This window comes from Myodes glareolus, chromosome 6, assembly GCF_982192425.1.
Source record: "Myodes glareolus chromosome 6, mMyoGla1.1, whole genome shotgun sequence".
Classification (NCBI taxonomy): domain Eukaryota; kingdom Metazoa; phylum Chordata; class Mammalia; order Rodentia; family Cricetidae; genus Myodes; species Myodes glareolus.
Window position 1 is genome coordinate 27,702,855 of NC_142031.1, and position 23,756 is coordinate 27,726,610.

Below are 23,756 nucleotides of genomic sequence, written 5' to 3' on the forward strand. Positions count from 1 at the left end.
TCTGAGATCACTCTTTCCATTATCAGCAGGGGAGACTGGAATCTTAGATAGCAGAAGCAGGGGCAGAGCCTTTATCCAGGGTCACCAGAGAGCCACGGTGAAACCAGGCACAGTGGCACATGCCTGTAATCCGAGTTCTTGGGGGACTGAAGCAGGACTACCATGATTCTGCTATGATTCACGCTTTGGAGGTCAGCCTGGACTACAGATTGGGGGCGGTGGTGGTATGGTGGAGCATGTCTTCAAGCTCAGCACTTACAAGGCAGAAACAGAAGAAGGGATCTCTGTGAGTTCAAGGCCAGCCTGATCTACATGGCCTGTTCTAGGGACTTTCTAAAATAAAAGAAGAAGCGAGAAGGAGGGTGCACTAGAGAGCGGCAGAGGGGTGGCAACTCTTTTATGGTCCTTCCCCCAAAGCACCAGGGTAGAGGAAGTTTCCTTTCCACCTCCCACCCCCTACCCTCCGCCCTGGTAGGATGCAACCTGCAGCTACTGCTTTAGAAACCTGGCCTCACTCTAGGAAGATTAAGTGTGGCCTTCGCTCCGCCTCCTCCCACCCGCTAAGTTTAAGAGCCCTTGCAAACAACTGATCCCTGGGATCGTGATTCACCAGTCTCCTGTCCCTTTAGTAGGGTGGTCTCTCTCTTTCTTATTGAGCTCCTTGCACAGTCCGGGAGATCCTCTCGCTCTTCTCCAGTGTAGGTCCTCTCAGGGGTCGCACCATGTCCGGCCCAGAGCTTCAGCAGCATGCTCTCTCAGGCGCTCAGGTCCAGCCCAGGCACTTGGGCCCCTGTCCCTTGGCTGTGTCCCCAGTGGTCCCGCGCCGCCTAGCTCAGGGACGCCTGGAGTCCTCCTTTTCTGTCGAAGCCATCCTGGCCAGACCCGAGACCCATAAGAGAGTGGCTACCCCACCTCCGCTCTCCACCTGCACCAGTCTGAACCGCAGCTCCGTGTCACAGTACCCGGTCCTGCCTTGGGTGTGCTCTGCAGCGACTTGGCTGCCCGCCTACTTGAGCCTGGGCGTCCACCCGCTTTGCTCCATGCCCTGCGTACCGGGACTCAATGTGGCTCACCTCTTCTGCCAGCAGGGCCTCAGCCTCACAGGTACCGGGTTGGAGCTTGGAAGTGGTAGCAGATGGCATCAAAGGGGAATCCTAGAGTTGGCCAGGGGCGATGGTGTATGCCTGTAATCACAGCTGCTGTGATTTCACAGCTGTAACAACCATGTCATGTCACGTCCAGAAGACAGCTTTTCACACATTTTTTCCTATTCTGCTTGCTTTTTAAGATCTCTGGGTTATTGTTTATGTATATTCATATGTATGCAGGTGAGTGCACATGGGTGTGGATGTCAGAGGTCACTATCAGGTGTCCTCAATACCTTTACACCTTAGGTTTTTTGAGTTTTTTTATGTTTAGCTTTTTATTGTTTTTATTGAGCTATATATTTTTCTCCACCCTCTTTCCTCCCTCACCCCTCCACTTCTACCCTCTCCCATAGTCCCCACGCTCCCAATTTACTCAGGAGATCTTGTCTTTTTCTATGTCCCGTGTAGTTTAGATACATGTGTGTCTCTCTTAGGGTCCTCATTGTTGTCTAGGTTCTCTGGGATTGTGATTTGTAGGCTGGTTTTCTTTGCTTTATGTCTAAAAGCCACTTATGAGTGAGTACATATGGTATTTGTCTTTCTGGGTCTGGGTTTCCTCACTCAATATGATGTTTTCTAGCTCCATCCATTTGTCCGCAAATTTCAAGATGTCGTTGTTTTTTTGTTTGTTTGTTTTGTTTTGTTTTTTTCCTGTATGTACTCCTTTGTGTAAAAATACCACATTTTTCTTATCCATTCTTTGGTCAAGGGGCACTTATCCACCTTATTGTTTAATGATGTTTTTACTTTTACTTATGTGTATATGTGAATGTACACTTGAGGTGGCCAGAAGAAAACATAGGATTCCCTGGAGCCAGTTAGAAGAACAAGTGATTGTAAGCCATTGGGCCTGCGTGCTGGGAACCACACCTGAGTCCTCCAGAAGAGCAGCAATTGCTTGTAATTGCCAAGCCATCTGTCTCTCTATTCCTTTTCCATCTTAATTTTGAGACAGGACCTCTCACTTAATCTGAAGTTCTCCAGTTGGCTGGACTGGCTGGCTAAATAGCTCCCCAAGCACCTTGCTGGTCTCCATAAGCTCAACTCTGCATTTTTTTTTCCTTTGGGCTGGGGAACAGAACACAGGTCCTCAGTCTTGTGCCATTCTGATTTACTGACTGAGGCATCTGCCCAGCTCTTTTGGGGTTATTTCTATATAGTGTCTTCCACTTCCCTATGTTACCTGGCCAAAGAGATGGAAGAGATTTGGAACCTGTAAGTTTCTTCTCTCCTCCACGATGTGTGTGTGTGTGTGTGTGTGTGTGTGTGTGTGTGTGGTGGGGGTGGGGCCAGGCAGATGGCTGCTGGCTGACTTCCTCGGCTGTTCGTTGTTCTCTAGGCTCAGAGCTGCCTTACTGTCCAGGCCTCTGGAGCCCTCTGGACTGGGCGCCTACCGTGGACCTTCAGGACACAGAGAAACACCAAAAGAGGGTTCGCACGATGTTTAACTTTCAGCAGCTGGAAGAGCTGGAGAAGGTGTTTGCAAAGCAGCACAACCTGGTGGGGAAGCAGAGAGCCCAGCTGGCTGCCAGGCTGCGCTTGACAGAGAACCAGGTGAGAAAGGGACCTGAGGCTCAGGCTGCGTGGGGACCAGCACCACCTTCTGATAGGCTCTTAGTAAGGGTTGAGAGGAAGCCATGACATTTTTTTCTCTGGTCTAGGATGCTGGGGAGAGAGGCCTAATTGTTTACACATTCTGTATGTCATATACTATTCCAATATGGAGTCACATTATAAACATGTTCCTCTAGTACTAGCTTCTTTTTATATTTTGTGTATGCTTTGCATATGTGTGTGCAGGCACACATGTGTGCCAGCGTGTGTGCCTGTGGAGGAGGCCCACGGTTGATGTCAGGACTCATTCTCAGGTGCTCTTCCACACTGTTCGCTGAATCAGCATCTTTCAGTCGAACCCAGAGCTGGGGTTTTATGCCCGGTCCCTTTGGACCTACTTGCTCTGGGCATCCTGTCTCTGTTTGCTGAGGCTGGAGTTACAGGTGAGTTTCTGGAGATATGAACTCTGCTCCTCAGACTTTCTTAGCAAACCTGAGACTTGAGCCATCTGGGCCATTTCCTCAGACTCCTCTGGTACTTTCTGATTGTTTCCATGCTAAAATAGGGGCTGTCAGCAAAACCAAGTAGGTATTCAAGAGGCTCAGTGTTTAAGTAGTGACTGTTCCCCTACCCCCAGACTCTATGGTTACTGTATCACTGCACCGTCCCATTTGTAGGCAGACTCCTCAGGAGTTTGCTAAGCTCACTCTCATCCCTCCCTCACTTCCATTCACTCTTTGTTTTTCCGTGTGCGTGCGTGCGTGCGTGCGTGCGTGTGTGTGTGTGTGTGTGTTGAAACAGGTTCTTATGTATCCCAGGCTGGTCTTGAACTAGCTAGCCAGAGATAATCTTGAACTTCTAATCCTTCTGCCTCACCTCCCAAGCACTAAGGTGACACGTTCACCATGGTGCCGAGTGTCAAATCCAGAGATTTATGTGTATTAGACCCGTGTTCTGCCAACTGATCAAATCCCGGCTCTCTGTTTTCTCTTGAATTCATCCCAGCATGATGATTTTCCCTCTGCTACATCAAAACATCCAAATTGTCAAAGCCAGCCAGCATGCTTCTCTCCTCAGCTGACTCTTGAGCTGCACAGTTCTCTGTGTGGTTCACTACACCTCCCCAGCCTCGACACATTCCCCTCTTGACCTGCCTCCAACTTCCCCAGTCATCATTGTCTCCCCTCTAGGCTACTCTTTCCTTTGAGACTTCATGCCATCTAGTCTCATCTATAGCATGGTTTAAAATGCCATCTCTAAGCTGATGGCCCAAATTTATATTCCTGGCCCAACCTTCTCTGCTAGGAATTGAATCTCATCCTACGCAAGTTCTCTATAGTAGTGATATTTCGTTTATATTTTAATAAATAAAGCTTGCCTGAAGATCAGAGAGTAAAACAGCCCTACTGGTCAGCCTTACAGACCAGGCAGTGGTGACACACACTTTTAATCCCAGTAGCCACACTAGTTTGCCATAGAAACCAGGCAGTAATGGTGCACGCCTTTAATCCAAGCATTAGAGAGGAATATAAAACGGGAGGAAACAGTCTCATTCTGAGATTCTTGGAGGCAAGATTATCATTACAGACTGAGATAGAAGTAAGAGCCAATGGCAAGCTATTTGCTTTTCTGACCTTCAGGTTGAACCCCAAAATCTGATTTTAGGTTTTGATTGATCGTCTACCACAAAACTACATCCTCAGCCCCTAACCACTTTCTTAAAATCTCTACTTAGATGTCTCTGGGGAGGCACTGCAAACTTTACAAAACTTGAATTCTTTTTTTTTTTTTTACAAGACAGGGTTTCTCTATGTGCCCTGGAACTAGCTCTGTAGACCAGGCTGACTTTGAACTTACAGAAATCCACCTATCTCCGCCTCCCAAATGCTAGGTGATATTAAAGGTGTACACCACTACCTGTTTACAAAACCTCAATTCTTAACTGTTTTTCTTCCCTAAATCTCTTTCCTCATCCATGGTCAGACCACCCAGCCAGTTACTTGAAAATAAAGGTCATCCTAGATTGCTCTTCCTCCTACAACTCTAACCCTCAACAAGCCTTGTCCTCTCGCCCTCTGACCTGCTAATGGAATTGCTTCACTTTCCCATTGCCCCTGCTTTATATCCCGACATATCCCAGCTCTCCCTGGGTGCGGCTATGACCTCCTGGCTGTCTTCTTGCCTTTGCCTCCATCAATCCCCCACAGATCAGTCAGCTGTGCAGTTCACTTCAGGACAATGCCACATCCTCTTTGCCAGCCTCAAGAGGGACTTTCCCTCCCTATGGCCTTCAAGATCCTGGGTGTCCTGGCTCTTCTGACCTCTCACTTCCCTGCCTGTTCTTCCTTGCAGCTGTGCTCTCCTTTCTGGCCCTCACCTTGAGTTTGATGTCAACTGAGAGACATTCCATTGGTTGTCTCCCTGCTCTACCCGGTCTGCTTCTCTCTGTCCCTACTGGGATCGACCTTACCCTCAAAGAGATCGCCCAACCCAAGCCTCTGGTGCCTCTGCTTATACCTTCTAGTTATCACGTATTTATGTTGGGGCTTCTTCAACTAGATAGTGATCTCCAGAGGACAGGGACCGGCCTTGCTTGCCACTGTCACTGTCACCCAGTACAGCACAGTACACTGTAATCACAAGTACTCACAGGGGGCTAGAGCATGGCTCAGCTGGTAGAGTGCTCGTCTCAAATGCACAAACCACTGGGCTCACTTTCCAGAACCACATAAAACGGGCATGGTGGCATACACTTGCAATCCTGGCACTTGTGGGGTGGAAGCAGGGGACCAGGAGTTCACAATCATCCTGAGCTACATAGTGAGTCTGATGCTAGCCTGGGTGATATGAGCTATCATCTCAAAAGAACAAAGGTACACACTGGGATGAATGGGTGGTGACAGGAATGACATTTTGGAGGAGATGCTTAGCTCATCACGAAAAACAAATTTTGTCCAGACAGCAAGAGGGAGGCCCTTCTGGAAGTGACTGGAGGGTAAAAGGGACCTGCTGGCCAAATTCTGACGCCTTTCCGCTGCCTCCAATTACAGGTGAGGATCTGGTTCCAAAATCGCAGGGTGAAGTATCAGAAGCAGCAAAAACTGAAATCACCTTCCTCCTCTGCCATGGAAGAGCCCTCCAGCAGCTCAGATGGCAGCATCCGGAGTCAGGAGTTAGCAGCTAAGGACTGAGCCAGAGGCATACGATATGTACTAGTTTCTTCAGGGGACACTTATTGGACCTCCCAGTCCCATCTCCACAAAGAGTTTCCTTAAGGTTAAAGGACACCAAATGGCAATGAAGCAAGGGACAATCAAGCAAGCCATCCCTGGGAGCAGACTGCTGAAATGTTCTATTTCCTTGGCTAGGATAGCAGGTATATTGAGGACTTACACAGCTCTCCTGGGTGAGATGAGGTCTGCAATGCACTTACAGAGTGTAAGCCCAGAGGTCAGGATGGAACTGGTAAGGTTTACAGGTCCTCTCACCTAGGGAATGGAAGCACCTGCCCCAGCTCTGCCCTGAGGATGGACTCATCAACTCTTTCCTGGCCTTGCTGTGGAGAAGGGGCCTCCTTGAATGTGCATCTGGGTGTGAAAGACTTCCTGAAGTCTGGAGGGAAGCATATTGCTTCGTACACTTGGCACAAAGTTTCCACATCTCAACCCTACCCCTCTTCATCTTCTCCACCCCCCTCTGTTGTTGACAGAGGTTTCTGTCCTACCCTGTCCCACAGTTGTTCAGCCCCAAAGAAACACACAGAGGTCTACATTAATTATAAACTGGTTGGCCTATTAGCTCAGGCTTTTTATTAACTCATACATATTAAATTATCCCATAATACTTGTCTGTTTAGCCACGTGGCTTGGTACCTTTTATCACAAGACATTCTCATCTTGCTTCCTCTGTGTCTGGGTCACGACTGCAGACTGAGCCTTTCCCCTTCCCAGAATTCTCCTGTTCTGGTTGCCCCACCTATACTTCCTGCCTGGCTACTGACCAATCAGCATTTTATTAAACCAATACAACTGACAAATCTTTATAGGCTACAAGACCATAGTCCCACAGTACTCTGTATCTGAGGATGACTGTGCACTGTGCATTCCTGGCCCTCCTGCCTCTACTTCTCACATGCTGGGATGTGGGATGACACTTTTTTTTTTTTAAGATTTTTCAAGACAGGGTTTCTCTGTAGCTTTGGAACCTGTCCTGGAACTAGCTCTTATAGACCAGACTGGCCTCAGACTCACAGAGATTCATCTGCCTCTGCCTCCCGAGTGCTGGAATTAAAGGCATACGCCACCACCGCCCGTCACCAACTTTTTTTTTTATACAGATTTTTATTATGTTGCACAGACTGACCTCACACTCGTGGAAGTTCTCCTGCCTCGGCCTCTTTAGTGCTAAGATAACAGATGAAAGCCTCCATGTTTTGCCCAATGTTTTCTTGTTTCGTCTGTTACCAGTTTCCGTATGAGCTCAGGTTTATTGTAATGGTTTCCTTTGGAGCAACACACTACTTTGTCCACCATCTTTTTCTCCTAAATTTATGCTGACCTCATTTTGTCATAGCTTCTTTTCACCTAGCACTGGCAACACCATTCCTCCCTGAATGACCCTCTCACCCTGTTTGATTTCTTGCCAGGAAGCCTGCTGAGAGCTTTTTCTCATGACGTCTGCTTCCAGCATTAATTACTGATCTCTGTAGTACAGACTGTCCAGCCACAGCTCCCGGGCTGAGGGGAGGTGATGGGGTGAAAGAAGGCCTGATCTTCCTTTACGAGGTTGTTCTCAGGGCCCAAGTTTCTGGGGAAAGAGGAAGGAAGGAGGGTGGTGGGAACTGCTCTTTGAAAGTAACCAGCACACAAGACAGTGGACTTTAGCCAGGAGTGGTGGTGTATGCTTTTAATCCCAGCACTCAGGAGGCAGAGGAAGGTGGATCTCGGTGGGTTTCAGGCCAGCATGGTCTACATAGAGACTTTGTCTCAAAATAAACAAAAATTAGAAACATCACTTCTGAAATAATTACTAGGCTGTTACCTAATCCTCAAGTGTCACCATGAAAACATAGCTGAGCAGATAGAGTTCCGTTTTCAGGGACTATAGTCAACCGAGGGACAAAACAACAAAAATAAGGTATGGTCAGGTCTAGCTGCAGGAACAGGAGCATCCCTCTTCCGGTCTCAGGACAATGCCTGTGTGTATTCATTCTGCACTAGTTAAGGGTTCCTCACACCTGACTACTGCTCCATAACCCCACTCTGCAAAGTCAAGAAAGTCCCTGTCAACTCAGAGGCACTGGTCCAACCTGGTTAAAATAAAATTGACAATGGCAGGAGGGTTTATAGAAAAAGGAAATATTTTTTTTCTTTTTAATTTTTGTTTAAATTTGTGTGAATGATTGTTTTGCCTGCTTGTGTATATGTGTACTATGTGTGTGCCTAGTGCCTAAGGAGGCTGAAAGATGGCATCAGAGCCCAGTAACTCCAGGAACTGGAGTTACATACAGACAGTTGTGAACCAGTGTTGGGAACCAAACCTGGGTCCTCTGCTAGAGCAACAAGTGCCAACTGCCAATCATCTCTGCAGCCCCTAAATTTTCTTTTTCAGACAGGGTTTCACGTACTCAGGCTAGCCTTGTGTTCACTATGTAGTTGAGGACGACCTTGAAATTCTGGTCCTCTGAGTGCAGAGGTATTAGGCGTAGCCATGGCATTGGGTTTAAGCAGTGTTGGGGCTCAAACTCTCTACCTGAATGCAAGGCAAGCACTCTAACAACTGTAGAGCAGAAATGTTGCCAACCGAGGCAGGGGAGTTTTTAAACTGCGAGTGAGCCCCAGCAACTAAACTAATTCTTCCTTTCAGGATGAGGGTCAAAGAGAAAATGAGTAGGTCAGTCTTCTACTGTAACACACCTTCTCACAGTCTAAAAAAGGCTTTGTTCATTGTTAGGAGAACGGTGAAGGGTTTCTGAAGCAGGAGGATGTCTGCAAGCTCGTGGCCAGCCTGGGATACATAGTGAGACCCTGTCTCAAAAACAAGAAGGCGTGAAAAGAAGCAACAATGGACACTTATGGACACAGACAGGGGTTTTGTTTTTGTGGCGCTAAGGAAAGACTAGGGGGCTCCCTCTGGGCTACTTCGCCAGCCGTCATTAGTGGACTCCGACACTGGCCACCGAGTCTGAAACACAGTCTACCAGAAGTGCAAGCACACAGGCAGGTCCGGTCCACGCGGTCAAGCGACCAAGACATCCAAAACCTTGCCTCGCTGCAGAGCAAAGCCGGTGGTGTGGCTCACCACGTCCTGGGGCGGGGTGCGGATGAAGGGTGGGCGGTCGGCGGTTCGATGGGCGGGGCCTCCCGGGACGGGGTCAAGGGTCAGAAGGCGGAGGCGTGGCCAAGATGGCTGCCTCCATGTGCGACGTGTTCTCCTTCTGCGTGGGCGTGGCGGGCGGCGCCCGGGGCTCCGTGGAAGTCCGTTTTGTGAGCAGCGCCAAGGTGAGGCCGGACTGGATTCCGCCGGGGGAGACGCCCCGGGGACCGGTGCCCACAGCCTGGAGTTCGGCCCGCTCGGCGCCGGCCTGGCCCCTGCTCGGGCCCGGGGCGCAGGGTCTGCCCTCGCTCCCAGGCTCGCGGCGATTTCTCGCGGGGGAAGCTCACCCTCGGAGCCTGCGTGCTCACCCCTCCCAGCGGAACACGGCCCACTGGCTCGTGGCGGTGCTGCGATGTCCTGGGTGGAGTTGAGGCTCTGGGAAGTCCTGGGGTTGGGACAATCTCCTGGACCAGGTTGGGGAGCTCTTGGCTAGGTGTGGGGTTTAGCTTGCTGATCAGAAGGCAGTGGGTGGGGAGTGCTTAGCCAAGGGAACTGAGGTATAAATCACCCTGGCACCCCAGTGTCCTTTTTCAATGAGGTACGGGTGGAGGCTTGGAGAGTTAGGGAGCTTGACCAGAACCCACACACCGAGTGCTTATCTGAAGGGTTTTAAATAAGAAAATGGTATGATTTCGTGACAGGGTCTCACTGTGTAGCTCTATCTATCCTGGAACTCATTGTGTATGTAGATCAGGCTGACCTTTGCTGCTCCAGTACTGGGATTAAAGGTGTGTACCACTATGCCCGGCTCTATTACCGTGCTTTATTAGTTCCCTGTCGAATAGAAAATGCACATAAATAAAGATAAAACTCACTTTGTACTTGTGCACATATATGAATATTAAAGTTACATCTTTAAAAGCTACCTCTTTAGTTTGAAATGAGGGCTTCGTGTAGTCCAAGCTGGCCTTGAACTCATCTTCCTGCTCTCCCACGTGCTGAGTTACTGCCTGTTGGTGGCTGAAACATCCCCCCCCCCCCGTTTCTTTCAGTACATCTTCCATATCTTTGAGTCCATTTCTATTTGGTTTATGAGTTGACTGATGTGTTTCAGGGGAGAGCCACACTTCACTCAACCAAATCCTTATTATGGCTCCTTTATGTCAAAGCTTATTCGTCACCCCCAGGAGCAAAAGTCTCGCTGCTGGGTTTCAGTGCAGAGAGACTTGGTTATTTCCAGCACTGTTGTTTCCTCTATGACTCTGCCAGTTGACATATGCAAATGGTTTATCGTTTGCATTCCTAAGGGTAAACGTCGAGTTTAATTAGTAATGATAATAGTGAAATGAACATATCCTTGGTCCTTGGCTCAAGATGTTAGCTCTGGAGTCATCTGCTGTCAGCATCTCCAGATGGTACAGGTTCCCATCCCAAACACTTTTAGTCTTTCTGTTCCGTAGGCATTGGGGTCACTCCTCTCCTTGGGTGTGAAATCAGCTCCCCTATATCCTTTGTGTCCTTAGTTGTTCAGGTCCCACAGTTGGAGGTGTCTCAGATCCTGTCATAATCACCTTCCATCTCTACTACCCCTCCCCTATCCTGGCCACCTTTGTTCTTCATTTCCTGCTCATTTTTCACTTCCGCCAGTCTCCTTGCTAGTTCTGTCCTAGCCTTCTCCCAGGACCCCAGCTGGTGACTAGCCCTGGCCTGTTCTCCAACACTCAAGAAACTGAGGCAGGAGGACTGTTGTGAGTTCTAGGTCAGCCTGCGGTACAGAGTAAAATCCTGCCTCAAAACCAAACAGGAACTCCAACTGGTCAGTTCCTCTGCTTAACCCTAACCTCCTGCTGGGGAGAATTGCCTTCCCGTGGGCATCTGGCAGCTGTGCCATCTGTTGTGACTGATTTATACTATTCTCCCTTTGTGCCGTCTTCCTCAGGTTACCACATTTACCTGCCTTAGGGTAGAAAGTTTTAGAGAACTGTCTCCTGAAGCATGATGGGAGGGGACAAGTGCAAGCTAGTTTTAGCCACTTTGTACTATTTCTGTGGAAATTAGTAGGAATGATTTCTAGATCTATGAATTGTTATGCCAGAGACAAATCAGTGGGGCCAGAAACCTAACTTGAGGTCCAATAGATGCCAATTGGAATGCTGTATACTAGCAAGGTCCCAGCATGGCTCGTTAATTTGGGCTTGCTTCCTTTTGAATTATTTTGATTATTGTATTTCTCTTAAAAAAAATCACTTGTGGAAGATTGTAATTTTTTAGTGGAATCTCGTGCACTTTAAAGTGTGTAACATGAAGGGCCGGCTTGTTGGGGTATCTGTCCCGCCTGGTACCCCACAGCCGGCAACTCCCAAGGAAAATCAACCACACAGAGATCTCTATAAGTTATAAACTGATTGACCCATTAGCTCAGGCTTCTTGTTAACTCTTATAGCTTATATTAACCCATTATTCTGATCTATGTTAGCCACGTGACTTGGTACCTTTTTCAGCTGTCAGCTTACATGTTGCCTCTTAGGTGGTCTGCGCAGGAGTGGCAGAGGGAGCTTCCTGCAGTCTCTTTGCTCCACCCCTACTTCCTGTCTGGCTTTCCCGCCTATACTGCCTGCCTGGCCAATCAGCGTTTTATTAAAATATGATTGACAGAATACGGACAATTCTCCCACACCAAAAGTGTTTTATTATTACTTGTGTGGAAGGTGTGTGTGTGTGTCTGGACATGGATGTGTGTGTGCCACATCCTGTAGAGGTCAGAAGACAGCTTTGAGTAGCCGGGTCTCTATTTCCACTGTGAGCTCTGGAGATGGAACTCAGGTCATCAGGTTTGATGCAGCAAACACTTTCACCCACTGAACCACCTGACTGCCATAGTAAATAAGGCTTACATATACTGTATGGTCTAAAGGTTTGTATAATCATCTCTTAAAGTTTGTCTTCCACCCTCTTTTCCTCCCTTCTCTTGTCCACTTCTTCCTTCTGATGTGGTCTTACCGTATATTATGTCAGCGGTTCTCTCCCTGTGAGTCACAGCCCCTTTCACAGGAGTTGCCTAAGACCATCAGAAGACAGACACAGTTATGAAGTAGCAACGAAAGTAAGGTTATGGTTGGGGTCGCCGCACATGAGGAAGGCAGAGGACCACATTACGTAGTTCGGGTTAGCCTTTAATTTAAGGTCATCCTCATCCATCAGCCTCCCAGATTCTGAGACAACAGGTGTGAGCTACAGTGCCCAACCTTGTGTGCTTTTTGATCTGCGTTGGAGCTGTTTTTCTTGAAATACTTCTGTATGTTTGAGGATTGAGTGACATTAGATAGGAACAACTCTTGATTCTTTCTCTTTGCTTGTTTTTGTTTTTGTTTTTATTTAATTTTTTTTTAATGTGCATTGGTGTGAAGGTGTAAGATCCCCTGGAACTGGAGTTATAGACAGTTGTGAGCTGCCATGTGGGTACTGGAAAAGAACCCACTTCCTCTGGAAGAGCAGTCTGCTCTTAACTGCAGAACCATCTCTCCAGTCCTGTTATTTTTGAGTGACCTTGAACTCCTAATTCTCCTTCCTCCTAAATGTTAGGGTTACAGACACCAACTCCCATTCCTCTGGCTTTCCTTGGCTTTAGTGATTGAATATTTTCAGTGTTTAGTCATCCAAGACCTAAGGCAGAGAGAGACCTATAGTTATAATCCCCCCCTCCCCCTGACAGGACTTCTCTGTGTAGGCTTGGCTGCCCTGGAAGTCATTCTATAGATCAGTGTGGCCTCTCCCTCTGCATCAGAGGATAAAATGAGTTTGAAGTCAGCTTGTGTGTGTGTGTGTGTGATCCTGATGTTCGAAGTGTGGCAGCTAGGCTTCTTAACCTTTGGTGCTGGGATTAAAGTCATGCACCACTATGTCTGGTTAGTTACCCAGTTTCAAGATTTGAAATTGTCAGAGGTCACATGGGTCTCTGTTCCTACTGCTTTGTTCCATCCAAGAAGGCTGAGTTTTCATTTTGCTTGGTTGATCTCAGGGGCAACAAAATGTAGAGATAGGGCTTCCAGAAAGGAAGTCAAGGGGGAGTTCTGGGCTTTGCTCTCACTTTATTTCACCTTCTCTGTCCTATAATTAGCTTCTAGAGCTGGTTAGTGGCACATCCCTGTTATCCCTACCTATAGAAGAACTAGCACAAGTTCAGGGTTAGCTTAAAAGAAAGAGAAGCTATCTGGGTTGTGCATAGATTGGGATTTGCTCTGAGTGTGGCAAAGTCCCATCTGTATCCAGAGCCAGTACTAAAGGGAAACAGGAAGCTGCTGTGGCGAGCACAGTGACAGGGCACTTTCCCTGACACTTTGTGATGGCAGCTCCTGTTGGCAGGGGCACCATCACTTGCTGAAGCAGTGTCAGCAAAACTATTAACTGCCTAGGCTCCAAGTTCTCGTGAGTTCTTAAGCTTGGTCAGAAGATAGCAGTGGAACCAGAGGTGGTAGCTGATACCTGTAACTTTAGCAGTCCAGAGGACAAGTTTGAAGCCAGTGTCTGTCAGTCCATCCGTTTGTCCCTCCCTCCGTGTGTGTGTGTGTGTGTGTGTGTGTGTGTGTGTGTGTGTGTGTTAGAGAATAGTTTAAGGGCAGTCTCCTCTCTCTTTGTCCTGATGTGTAAGGTGTGCCAGGTTAGGCTTTTTATTTTCGAGACAGGGTTTCTCTGTATGGTCTGGCTGCCCTGGAATGCAGTATGTAGACCCTAGGTTTTGAACTCAGAAAGAAATCTGCCTGCCTATGCCTCCCCAGTGCTAGGATTGAAGGCATACACCACCATTGTCTATCTCAGAATACGTTTCTTAACCTTTAGCATACATAGAAATTTCCAGAATCCTATTAAGATGCAGATTTTTGGCCTATGAGATTGCTCAGATGGGAAAAGTGCTTGTCATGCAAGCCTGACAACTTGAGTTCATTCCCTGTTCCCCTAGTGACATGAGAGAACCGAACCAACTGCTGAAGGTTGTCATCTGACTGCCACACAGCATCTGCATTCACGCATGTGCCTCACACACAGACACATAGACACACACACAGACATAAAGGTGCAGATTCTGATTTACGGGTTTGGGCTTGGCCTGAGATTTGCCTTTTAAATCCTGGTTAGTGGCTAGTTTAAACCAAGGTAGAGTTCATGAGGGCGCTCACTTGCACCATATCGCCACACCTCGGAAACTGTCTGGCAGAATTACTGGATTACCCACTTCTCCAGTGGGAAGCAGTTCACTGGGAGGGTCCCAGGAGGTGTTGGGAGCTGGCTCTATGACTAATTTAGTGCTTTGTGCATCCCCTGAGCCCTGACCAAAGAAGAGATCAGTTCTCCCCGGGACTGGTCTGCTTTCTGCTGGGTTCTAGAATTTCTCTGTAACCCTAAGCAGCAGAGTTTCTGGGGATTTGAGGATGGTGCCATCCTGATAGCCACTGCTGGTTTAGGAGGCCCCAGCCTACTAGGAATCTTGGCCTTGCCCCCAGTTATTCTGAAATGTCTATCTCCAGGTATCCAGGTGGCTGCTGAGGTGGCTCCCTCCTTGACCAGGTACTTCAGTCCTGTTGACGGAGAGAGGTGCAGCTGACAATAGGTCAGTCAGCTTCTAGAGCAGGCATTTAAGGAGGCTGATGACCTGTCACCAGAGGTGCAGCTGGTCAGCCTCCTGAGAGCTCTTGGAACTGTGTCTTTGTTAAAAGTTATTTTTATTTGTGTATTAGCCTAAGTGTATCCCACAAGTGCTTAGTGTCAGTGGAGGCCTTCGATGTCAGTTGCTTGATGTGAATGTTGGGAGCCAAACTGGGAAGAGCAGCCAGCAGTCTAAACTGTTGAGCCAACTCTTCAGCCTGTTTTTACTTTTTTGTGTGCATGCCTGTGTATGTGCACAGAAGCTACAAGAGAGCATTGGTGTCTTCTTGCATTACATTCCACCTATTCTCCTGAGGTAGGGTCTCTTCCTGAATCTCAGGCTCATATCTTCACTTGGCTCATACCCCACAGGCCCCAATGATCTTCCTGTCTCTGCCTTCTTTGAAGCTGGGGTTACAGACATTTGTAGAGACACCTGAATTACTTATGTGGGTACTGGGATCCACACGCTGGTCCTCAAGATTATGGAACAAGTACACTTAACTACTGACCCATCTTTCAAGCCTGTTTTTTTCTTTTTTAAAAAGGTCTTATGTAGCCCAGGCTAGCCTTGAACTACTGATCCCCCTGTTTCCATGTGTTAGGATTATAGGCATGTGGCTCTATGGCAGGTTTGGAGCTATTTCTTACCCTGTCTGTTCTCTGCCCTCTTAGGGGAAGGGGCTGTTTGCCACACAGCTGATCCGGAAGGGAGAGACCATCTTCATTGAAAGACCTCTGGTGGCTTCACAGTTTCTCTGGAATGCACTTTATCGGTATCGAGGTGAGTACATCTTGCCTGCTTCAGGTAGCGGCCAGGCCCAGCCATTTTGTGCATGGAAGAGAGCCTTACACATCTTCAGGCTAACCCTCTGGGTGCTGGGAGGAAATGCTATCTTTCCCTAGAGATCAGGACCTGAGACCCTCATCTCTGCTTACCTCTGTGTTTGAGACTGTGTACCTGTAATGGGAGGTCCCTCCAAAATGCTTCTTGGGGAGGATGCTCTCTTAGACAAAACTTAAAGCCTGCGCCCATAATATAAGTGTCTGGATATCATGCTGAAGGGCTCTGTACCAAATTAGACGTCCCTACTTAAAGGTGATGCATAACCAACCCATGCTCAGTGAAGACTGAGTTAGGGGCCAGAGCAAGTGGAATCCTTAGCTTTGCCAGCCACAGGCCTTTTCATGATTTTCTTAAGCTAGAGACACACTAGAAGGAGCACCAGTCTGAGGCAGGGATCCCCATGACTGAGTCTGATGGAAAGACAGTGGAGGAGATCAGGAGGAGCTAGAGGGTTCTGGAAAGAGGGCACTCACTGTGTCTGGCTTCCTTGCAGCCTGTGACCACTGTCTTCGGGCACTGGAGAAGGCAGAGGAGAATGCCCAGAGGCTGACTGGGAAGCCAGGCCAGGTTCTCCCACACCCAGAGCTGTGCAGTGTGCGCAAGGACCTCCACCAGAACTGCCCTCACTGCCAGGTGAGCACCCCTGGGGATGCACAGGGAAAGGAAAGGCCAGGAGATGTTAGGTAAGCCTTCACTGGCAAGACAGAGTTTGAACCTACTTGGTCCGTTCCTCAAGGATCACAGTCTAGTGTGTGACAGTGAAAGGCCCAGTACTTGTTCAGCTTCCTTGCTGCCAGTGTCCAGAATCCAGACAACGGGTGTGGCGGGACGTGCCTTTTCCTTGGCAGTTTGCCGGAAGCTGAAACGCTCTTCCCTTCATGTAGTATAACAAGGTTAGGTTAGGTGCATGCCCCTAGAACTCTGTATTACCCTCTCTGAGCTCTCGTTCTGGGGCTGTTAGAGAAAGAAAGCAGCTGAACGAGGTGAGTGCCCAGGTCCTGGGGGCTAATGTCCACCCCACCTCCCAGGTGACGTACTGCAGTGCAGAGTGTCGGCTGGCAGCTGCGGAGCAATACCACCGCATCCTGTGCCCAGGCCCTTCCCAGGACGACCCCCGGCACCCTCTCAATAGGCTGCAGGAGGCATGGAGGTAGGTCTCTTCTCTTTACCCTTGCCTCCATTCCTGCCTTGGCTCCACAGCTGTTGGGAGCTGTTAGGAATTACATCCCCAAGATGTGTTCTCCACTGTTAGGCTTAAACAGAAGTCACAGTTTGTGGCACCCTGCCTTGTGGCTGAGCAGCCAGCCCTAGTCTTCAGCCCTTTTCAGACCCATAGAGAGATACCCTAAGGATACAAATTTGCCTAAGTACAGCCTTTCATAACCGATGGATGGGCAGGAAGTATCTCTGTGGCTATCAGAATGGGCTGCTCCTAGGGAGGGAATTTCTAGGCTACACTTTCTCTTTCCCCAGGAGTGTTCACTATCCTCCGGAGACAGCAAGTATAATGCTGATGGCTCGGATGGTGGCCACAGTGAAACAGGTGAGCCAGAGAAACTGACCTCCAGTCAACCCTGGGGTCAGTTATCTGACCTTGTTTGGATGCTCTTGCTGCTTGATATGTAGAACCTCCAGTGCATGCTAACCAGAAATCAGGCATGGGCCATGGCTCTGGATTTGCCTGTTTTAATTTTTCTATGAGATGTCTGTCTTATGTCGCAGTGGTTCCTGAATTTGACTGACAGGTGCCAGTGTTCCAGGACAGCATCTCTTACATGAAGTGAGAGATGCCATGTCTGTATTGTTCTTCCACAGTGGCCTTCTATTTTTAGTGTTTGGAGTTGACAAGCCCTGCTCCAGCTAGAAAATGGCTGTGTGGACAGAGTGGGGAGGAAGACCTGGGCAGAAGCTCTTGGATGTTGGTTCCCTAATGGAAGGAACTTGAGAAACATAAGCCCTCAGTTCCACATGGGCACATGGCCCTCATGTGTCTTTGCCCTACAGGCCAAGGACAAGGACCACTGGGTCAGGCTTTTCTCCCAGTTCTGCAGCAAAACAGCCAATGAGGAGGAGGAAATTGTCCACAAACTCCTAGGGGACAAATTCAAGGTTGGTTTTTTCTCATGGCCTCTTTCCTCTACCCTTCAAGTAGCCTGTGGTGTCTGTGGCTACCTTTAGGGGACTAACTCCACATTTGGTCTCTTTTCAGCTACAGTAGGAATTAAAGCCTGGTTCTAAAACTCCCCCCAAAGAATGTGCATTCCTGGCCCCATTTACCTTTGTGACCTAAATATAAACCTAAAACTGGAAGTAGGGAAGAGGGGTTGCATGTCCTACTCAAGAGTGCTTATTATGGCATATGGAAGGCAAGACGTGAGGAAGGCAGCAGTGGCACAGCAGTTTGCTGGAGAGTGGAGGGCTGGGGTCCACAGGTCAGGCAGAGATGTGAAATTCATGTGGCGAGAATAAGACACTAAGGACCTCAACCTTCCTTTGGAGCTGCCAAAGTGGGGAGGCTGCCAGAGAGTAGAGACTGTCCAAGGGAGGCAGATAGGGTGGGAATGCAGCTCTGCAAAAGATGTAGCTCAGGGTGTTGCTTACTGGATCTAGAAAAAAGAAGAACTGACAGCAGTGATGCACGCCTTAATCCCAGCACTCGGGAGGCAGAACCAGGTGGATGTTTGTGAGTTCGAAGCCAGCCTGGTCTACAGAGCGAGTTCCAGGACAGCCAGGGTTGTTATACAGAGAAACCCTGTCTCAAAAAACAACAACAAAAAGAATAAAGAAGGAGAAAGTCAAGCTGGTCAGAGGCCAAGCAAGTCTCAGGGAAGCTCCAAGGGATGGTGGGGATGGTGCCGCCCCATCTAGTACATGCTGGAACAAGTACTAGAAACCGGAAGAAGCCTAGGGCTCACACCCTCACTTGGATCCCTCAGACAGTTGGAAATAAGTACTGCCTCTGTCCCCAGGGAAAGCTCAGGGCACACATCTGACTCCTTTTCCCTCTTTCACTTGATTTTTTCTCTCACCTATCTGGTACTAAGGGGGAGTTTCCCGGGCTGCAAGTGTCCCTCTGTTTCCCCTAAACCAGGGCCAGCTGGAACTTCTGCGTAGCCTTTTCACAGAGGCCCTTTATGAGGAGACCCTCAGCCAGGTGAGTGTGGCAGGGTGGGACCTGAAGCCTCTCTTCCTGGTGCTCCAGGCCTGGAGCTGAAGTGAGGCCAGCTCTCAGAAGCCTCCACTGTAGAGCTGGATTAGGAAGAGCAGCCCAAGGCTCACCTCTCTCTCCCTACAGTGGTTCACGCCAGATGGATTCCGGTCTCTCTTTGCCCTTGTTGGGACCAATGGTCAAGGGATTGGAACCAGGTTAGGAGAGAATGTTCTAGACCTATTAAGTAGTCCCTTGAGGTTCAGATGAGGGATTAATGTAGGAAGATTCTTTCAAGATGGGTGGGATTGGGTGACCTGGATGGGAGGAATAAGACAGGGGAATTTGCTGCTCTTTTGGGAAGATAGGGTCCTTTAGAAAAAGAACAGGGTAGGGTGGGAGACTCTTCTGCCTTAGCTTAACATGCTTGGACATGGAGAGAGCCTTGTGAGGTGGGCTGTTTCCCACCGTGGCTACTGGGACTTGCAGCTCCCTCAGCCAGTGGGTGCATGCCTGTGACGCTCTGGAGCTGAAGCCTCAGGACCGGGAGCAGCTGGACACCTTCATTGACCAGTTGTACAAGGACATCGAGGCAGGTTGGTAAGATGGGGCTGTGGCTTCCCGCATTCTTAGAGCTCCCCTAGTCAGATAGTAGGCACAGTTCTTGCCAGGGATGGCTAAGCTCATGGTAGGGGAAAGGAACCCCTGTGCGCCCACGGAATGCTTCAGCTCAAGCCACAAGACATACAGATGAAAAATGGTCCTGAGATCTATCCAGAGGCTCCATGCCGAGAAGAGGGAGAGTACCAGATAAATAGGTACTCTCAGAGGTTTGTCTTAGAGAAGGAAGTTTAGGTACAATACTAGAACCTGGGTGGCAGGACAGCTGAGCTGGTGTCTTGTTGTGGTTTAGTTTCCTTTTCCCACTGACATCTTCACATTACTTTCTTACAGCAACCGGCGAGTTCCTGAACTGTGAAGGGTCTGGTCTCTTCGTGCTTCAGAGTTGCTGTGAGTCTTGGCACTGGGGAGGAATGAGTCCACATGGTTCTGCTCTTACCAGGCCGTCTTTCCCAGTTTGCCCTGTTTGGGCTGACTAGGGAAGTCTAGAGTGGGGTTAGGTCACTTATTCATTCATTCATTCACTCATTCTGCTTGTTTGCCGTATTACTGGGAGCCAAACCCAAGGATTCATTCCCATCCTTCTGCTTGTGTTTTAGTAGACATTTATAGTAGGCCATGCCCCCTAAGGGGGAGACACAGAGCCCTGCTTCTTGGAAAGGGAGGCATGAGCATTGTACCCACCACTGCCCTGTGGGGTGTAGTCAGGAAGCACAGGGAGAGCCTGAGGCCTGTAGGATCCGGGAAGGGGGCTCCTTTGCACCTTTTTCTCTTTTCCAGATCCCACTTTCCCACCTCCTGCTTTCCTCACTACTAAAAAACCTCTCCTCCCAGGCTGGGTGGTCAAGGGTTCCAAGTCAGCAGACACAATGTCTGTTGTAGATGCCCTCAGAGCCTCTCACCTCCTTTGGTGAGACAATGGGACACAATTGAGAACATGGCCAGTGTTGTGGAGTAAGGGTAGAGCCGGCAGTGATACAGCAAGGCATATTGTATCAGTATTGTGCTCTTCAGGAAAGAGCAGTAGGTACTGGGACAGGATATGGGGTCTCACACCTGCCCTTCCCTGCAGTATTGAACCACAAAAGTGATCAAGGGTTCGGTAGTATTAATGCTTTTTTTAAAGTTTAGAGACAGGGTTTCCTGTAGCCCAGGTTGACCTTGAACTTACTATGTAGCCAAGGCTGTTAGGAACTGATGGCCCTCGCTCCACCTTCTAAGTGCTGAGGCTACAGGCATACCATGCCCTGCTTTGTTTTTTGAGACAGGGTCTCTTGTGTCCTGACTAGACTGAAACTCACTTGTGCCATCAGTTGGGCCTCAGACTCACAGCAAATCCTCCTGTCTGGCTCATGGGGGGCCGAGATCACAGGTGTGAGCCACTAGACTTGAGAATATTAATTCAGTTTTATTTTTTTATATTTGGTTGTTGTATTTTTTTAGTTAAGGTCTCACTATGTGGCCCTGGCTAGCCTGGAACATTTTCTGTAGATCTTCTTGTACTGCCTCCCAAGTACTATGATCACAGGCGAGTGCCACCACACATTGCTCCGCTTTGTTTTCACATTTATTTACATGCACACACAGGCTATGGTGCACATATAGAGGTCAGAGTCAAGTCTTTCTACTAAGTGGGTTCTAGGGATCACACTGGGGTTGTGAGGCTTGAAACAAGCACCTTCACCTGCTGAGTCATCTACCTGCCCCTAGAATTACATTTTTGTTTTGTGGCTTTTGTTTGGTGTCCTTGTCATCCCTCCTTCCCCTAGGGTTTGTCTGTGTAGTCCTGGTTGTCCTGGAACTATAGACTAGGCTGATCTTGAACTCAGAGATTCGCTTGCCTTTGCTCCCTCCCCCTGCCCCAAGTATTGGGATTAATTAAAGGTGTGTGCCACCACTGCCCAGCTAGAGTAACCATTTTTAAAAAACTAATTTTCATTGCTGGGCGTAGTGATGTACTTGTGAGTCTGAGGCAAGAGCATCACAGGTTCAAGGGTGGTCTGACCCTGATTCAAAACTAAGGGCTGGAAGTGTAGACCAGTCATGGAATGCTTGTCTAGTATGTTCAAGGTCTTGGGTTCTTCACAGACATACTTCACTCATTATCTGTCTTTTGTGACCCAGGCAACCACAGTTGTGTCCCCAATGCAGAGACTTCCTTCCCAGAAAACAACTTTCTTTTACATGTTACCGCTTTGGAGGACATTAAGCCAGGCGAGGTGAGAGGGCTGGGCAGCACGGGTGGGCATAGGGCCTTGCAGCTTCTCTCCAGGGAGCAGCAGGAACTAGCTGGAGTCCCTTTGTTGGGCTGGTAGGGCTGTGGGCTGGAGTCTTTTTGTCATAAGTATGCTTTGATCCCTCCCAGTTCTTCAGACATCCTCAAAGTCTCAGATTGAAGTAGAGCTATGTGCCCAGGTCCCTGACCCCAGCTACCATTTTGATTTCTTTGTGGTTTGAGCCACAGGGGTTGGTGTGAATTGAGAGTCCTGATTGGTGGCCACAGCCTGACAAAATTTTCTCCTATACAAGTTATCATACTAAGATTAACCTCTGACCCCATCTACAGAGCTTACCTACTGACTGGTTTTCCTCAGGGTCTGAGGCCAACCTCCATCCTTGTCTATCTCAGACCCAGGTGGGAGTCTTGCCTGCCGAAGGCGTGAGAATGGATCAGTGTTGAAGAGTATTGAAGGCCTATTCTAGGCAAGGAACAGTGGTTGACAATAGATATGGCAGCTGTTGGGGAAGTTCTTTTTTGTTTTGAGACAGAGTTTCTGTGTAGCCCTGACTGCCCTGGAACTTGTTCTGTAGACCAGGCTGACCTCTAACTCACAGAGATCCACCTGCATCTGCCTCCCGAGTGCTGGGGTTAAAGGTGTACGCCGCCACCACCTGGCCGGGGAATCTTTTTTAATATGATGGAGGGCATAGGCAATCATACCCTTCTCTACCCCACAGGAAATCTGTATCAGCTACTTAGATTGCTGTCAGCGGGAGCGCAGCCGCCACAGCCGCCACAAGATCCTCAGGTGCCAGCTGGGGACATGGTTGGGCTCTGGGCTTTTCCATCCCAGCAACTGCCTTACCTATCACCCCTCTACTTTGAAGGGAGAACTACTTGTTCATCTGTTCCTGTCCCAAATGCCTGGCAGAGGCTGATGACCCTAATGTGACCTCAGAAGAAGAGGAGGAAGAAGATGAGGAAGGAGAGCCTGAGGATGCAGAGCTAGGGGATGAGATGACTGATGTGTGATGTGACCCTGCCTGGAAGGGGCCCACCCTCCACAAATGTGGTTGGAAGGAACAGCCCCTCCCCCTTGCACCCATTGCCTGCTTTCTCCCTTCTGGCATTCTGTCAGGAAAGGAGAGAGGCTGGACCTGAGCCCCACCCCTCACCAGACCTCATGCCCTGAGCACTGCTGCTGAGCTGCATTGGCCCTGTGCCATCACCAAGCCTTCCAGAACTGGTCTTCCCCTGCCATGGTCCACCGTAGCTGTGAGACTGGAACAGGCTCCAGGCCTCATAGTTTTCTTCCTCTGGGCTCCTTGGCCCATACTCACCCATCCACCTGAGGCTTGGCCCCTCTTGACTGGCTGTTAACTTGAGGGGAGCAACAAAATGGCCGGTCTGAAAGCAGACTGGTTTCCTTGAGAGGTGATGTGATGCCTTACCTCTTCCTTACTGCTCACCTACACAGCTGCAGCTGAAGTAATGGCCTGCCACTTGGCAGCAAGAGGCAGGAACAAAGGTCTAGGCCTTCAGAACACTTCAAAAGACTCTGTGCCTGGGATGCTGGGCTGTTCCCATTGGACACCGGGGAGGTGGAGATTAACCTATTCTCCAGACTCCAGATTGTTGCGCCTGTGCCTTGGCTCTTACGCTCAGGCAAGGTGGCTAGCCCTAAAAGGTATGGAAGAGGCTCGTCTTCATCAGGACTCTAGCAGAATGCCAGATGACAGATTGTGCTCCTTAATTTAGGATGCTCCACTCTGCCCTGCGACCAGCTAAAATGGTCCAGCAAATGCTTTTAAGATATCCATAGAGGAACACTGAAGTCTTCCAGAAACCTGAAGGAGCTGGGCAGATGCTTGGAGATGAGCCATGACTTTTTCCTCCTTGCCACAGATGATCATCTCATTCTTGGGGTGGGCATCATGGAATGACAGCTACCCCCCCCCCCCCATTCTTTCCCCAAAAGGTCTGCATAGCCCTGCTAGGGGCTGCCAGGGAGGACCAGTGCCTATGCTACAGGCTTTTTCTAAGGTGGAGCCAGGTGAAATGTGCCTGACTAGCCCCCTTACCTGTTGGGCACACTCCTTCACAACAGCCAGCACTCCTCTCCCTCTGGTCTCAATAAAATGTGAGTGGTGATGGGCCTCTGGCTGTGCTTTGTGGAGAGTGGGCTGTGTGCACAGGGCCCAAGTTACAGCAGGGGGTGGCAGCAGAATGCTCCAGGTTTCTCATACTGCCAGCCGCAAGGGT

General features: G+C 49.1%; 2 protein-coding genes across 2 annotated transcripts; both read left to right on the top strand.

Annotated features, from left to right (window-relative positions):
* The first annotated feature begins 722 nt into the window (after nt 1-722).
* Noto (notochord homeobox) lies at nt 723-6,467 on the top strand. Its single transcript, XM_087906705.1, has 3 exons — nt 723-1,104; nt 2,488-2,702; nt 5,753-6,467. The coding sequence occupies exons 1-3, from the start codon at nt 723-725 to the stop codon at nt 5,891-5,893; spliced, it is 738 nt and encodes a 245-aa protein (XP_087762831.1). The 3' UTR covers nt 5,894-6,467.
* Nucleotides 6,468-9,062: 2,595 nt separating this feature from the next.
* Smyd5 (SMYD family member 5) lies at nt 9,063-23,650 on the top strand. The gene is made up of 13 exons (XM_048416652.3): nt 9,063-9,202; nt 15,333-15,441; nt 15,998-16,137; nt 16,533-16,654; nt 16,978-17,047; nt 17,509-17,613; nt 18,596-18,658; nt 18,800-18,870; nt 19,142-19,248; nt 19,607-19,663; nt 21,398-21,492; nt 22,232-22,302; nt 22,382-23,650. Exons 1-13 carry the CDS (start codon nt 9,107-9,109, stop codon nt 22,524-22,526), a joined length of 1,251 nt encoding a protein of 416 aa, XP_048272609.1. The 5' UTR covers nt 9,063-9,106; the 3' UTR covers nt 22,527-23,650.
* Nucleotides 23,651-23,756: the final 106 nt, after the last annotated feature.